Source organism: Propithecus coquereli, unplaced genomic scaffold (assembly GCF_000956105.1).
Source record: "Propithecus coquereli isolate 6110/MARCELLA unplaced genomic scaffold, Pcoq_1.0 Scaffold175, whole genome shotgun sequence".
In the NCBI taxonomy this organism is placed as follows: Eukaryota; Metazoa; Chordata; class Mammalia; order Primates; family Indriidae; genus Propithecus; species Propithecus coquereli.
The window spans coordinates 2,275-4,971 of NW_012142190.1; the positions used below are offsets into that span (position 1 = coordinate 2,275).

The following is a 2,697-nucleotide window of genomic DNA, read 5'->3' on the forward strand; positions in this document are numbered from 1 at the left end:
TGCCGCTACTACGCCAAGGATAAGACTTGCTTCTACGGGGAGGAGTGTCAGTTCCTGCATGAGGACCCGGCCGCCGGGGCTGCCCCGGGCCTCGGCCTCCATAGCAACAGCGTCCCCCTGGCTCTGGCGGGTGCGCCCGTGGCCGGCTTTCCGCCGGGAGCGGTGCCTGGCGGGGGAGCGGGGCCGCCCCCCGGGCCCAAGAAGCCAGACCTGGGGGGCCCGGGGGCAGGAGCTGCAGCCGGCGGAGGCAGCAGCGGGGGACTCGATGGACCGCGGCTGGCAAGTGAGTGTGGTCCGGGCGGGGGGTGGGGGTTCGTGGCGGCGGAGGTAAGGCCTGGGGCCGGATGAGGCCCTGCCTGCCGACGGGAGTGAGCCCGGCCCGCGGGTTCCCCCCCTCACCTCCCGCGGCGGTCTGAGAGGCCTAAGCCAGGCGCGAGCCCTCCTTCCTTCTTCCTGCTTCCCCTCCCTACTGCCTTCGGCTAGCTCTGGAGCGAGGGGAAGCTGGGTTCCCGGGAACATGGGTGGGAGGACTGGGGTGATGTGAGTGGGGGCGGGGAGGAAGGGGGATGGGCTGTGGCGTGCGGAGTGTGAGGAAGGGGGTGTCGTTTCCGGGGGGTGTGGAAAGGGGCTGGGTTTGCAGGCACATGTGTTTTGCGTGCCCGAGTGGAGTGGCGTCTGCCGAGTGTTGAGGTCCCCTAGTGGGTGTGTGTAGGGGGGTGTAGGGGGCGGGAGGTGAGGGGCGGGCTTAGGCTTCATAGACTAGGTTGAGAAAACGGAAAAAGTTTTTGGAAGGCTTGGGTGAGATAGGATTTCCAGGCAGGAAATGCTTTCTAAGGATTAGGAGGGAGCGACTGCAGCTTTTATAGTGTGCTCAGGTTTAATCGACAGTTTAGAGTAGGGATTGCAAGATTTGCATTTCAACATAGCTTTCCTGAAAGCATAACTAAGTTTGTTGGGTGTCAGTAGGGATGCTGTCTTATACAACTTTGTATCAAGCACAGCCTTAGCATTGTGCCTTGCGTGCCTGTCATGTGCAGCGTACGTTTATGTGCGACTGAGCAGCTGGGTGCGGATATCTTAGGGGCTGTTTATATTTTTCACTTTTTCATTTGCTATTAACTGTTGACTTGCAACTTTTTAATTGTTAGTGGAATTATAAGTGTAAGTGTATCTATTGTACGGAATGTTGATTTAAGAATAGAGCAAGTGCCAGATGTTCCTTTTTTTTCCCCTTAGTATATTGAGCATTTCTAAACCAAATAGGAATGCTACTTTCTTGGGAATTCTGGAGAGCTTTTAGATCTTAAAATAATTTGATAGGAAGTTTAACTTGGACATGAGAACATTTTTGTCTTTTTTAACACTGTCGATGAAGTTCGTATGAGATTTAAGCACTTACTCGCTCTATGAAGATTATTTAATGTCTTCCCAGAGTGTTTATTTTTTAAAGGTAGTATGTTTATTAGTTGTGATGGGTTTGACTTTAATGCATATGTATTTGCTGACGCTGATATGCTAAGAAAATTAATTTGTGACTCAAGATGTTCTATAAAAATGGTTACTTATTGGTGGAATTTTATCACTTTTGAGCATCATCTTTGCATTTTCAGTGTAATCTTTTGCTGGATGGGTGAGTTGTGGCTCAAATTAATTTAAGAGTAATGTCTGATTCTTAAACAATGAAGCTGAACAGCAGTTTTGTTACCTACAAGAAAGAATTACTTTTTAAAATGCTGGTATTCGAATTCATATGTGATCTTTCTAGGATTTTCTAGTTAATACATTCTGGGTAGAAGAGTTGATATGTGAAAGATAGGCTAGGATATAAACAGGTGAAGATGGGTGGTAAAGGTAAACACCCATTCCCTATCTTAGAAAAGGAAAGTAATTGAGATACTGGGTCTTGAGAGGACAGGCAGTTAATGCTGAAAAAGCATTTTAAAATGAATACTTAGTCATTTAACAGTTATCTGATTAAATAGCTGATTTATGTATTTGGATTCTGTAGTGTTTGCTGTAACTTAACTGGCTGAAGCTTAAGGCTCTTTTCTGTGGTAGACTTCTCCATATCTCTCAGGAATACCTAGGTTGGGATTCCTTGTAGATGAGATAAAATTGCTTCATTATCAGGGAGTGGCAAATAAAGTTGTTCAGGAATCAGGGAAGAGGATTGTGTTGGTGATTTAATGGCTGGTTTGAATTTTTACACTTGTTTAATTTTTAGTCTAGTTTCTACTTTTTACTATATTATTCCGTATCTTTTGAGACAGGCTTGATCTGTTAAGTGAATGAGGCAACTTAAATAGACAACACATTCCAAGAGGTATTCCTATTAGAAGTTTAAATTTTGTTACTGACTTGATCTTGTAGCATCCATCACTGAGAGTTTTATTTTGCTTTTGCTTTTTATTTGCTCTTGTTCAAAGAGTAAGAATGTATAGTATTTCTTTAGCTGAGTAGTCATAAGCTGATCTGCTCTGATAAGCTGGATTTGCCTGCAGAAGTTGGCCTCCCTGGTATCTTGTATGTGCACGTATGTGTGTTTTTAAACATTTTATAGAGGTATAACATACCGGGAGATAAGTGTACAAATAATACATTCTTGGAATTTATTTTCACTGCAGAACACATACTATATAATCAGCATTCAGATCCAAAAATAGGACATAATCAGTACCAGGCTGGGCATGGTGGCTC

General features: G+C 45.2%; 1 protein-coding gene across 1 annotated transcript in view; it reads left to right on the forward strand.

Annotated features, from left to right (window-relative positions):
• Positions 1–2,697, forward strand: part of LOC105808467 (PAB-dependent poly(A)-specific ribonuclease subunit PAN3-like) — a gene marked incomplete at its 5' end in the record, with an annotated part of 56,214 nt that continues 53,517 nt past the window's right edge. The window contains one exon of the mRNA XM_012642117.1: positions 1–283. Within this exon, the coding sequence (XP_012497571.1) occupies positions 1–283 (283 nt within the window). The remainder of the gene's footprint in view (positions 284–2,697) is intronic.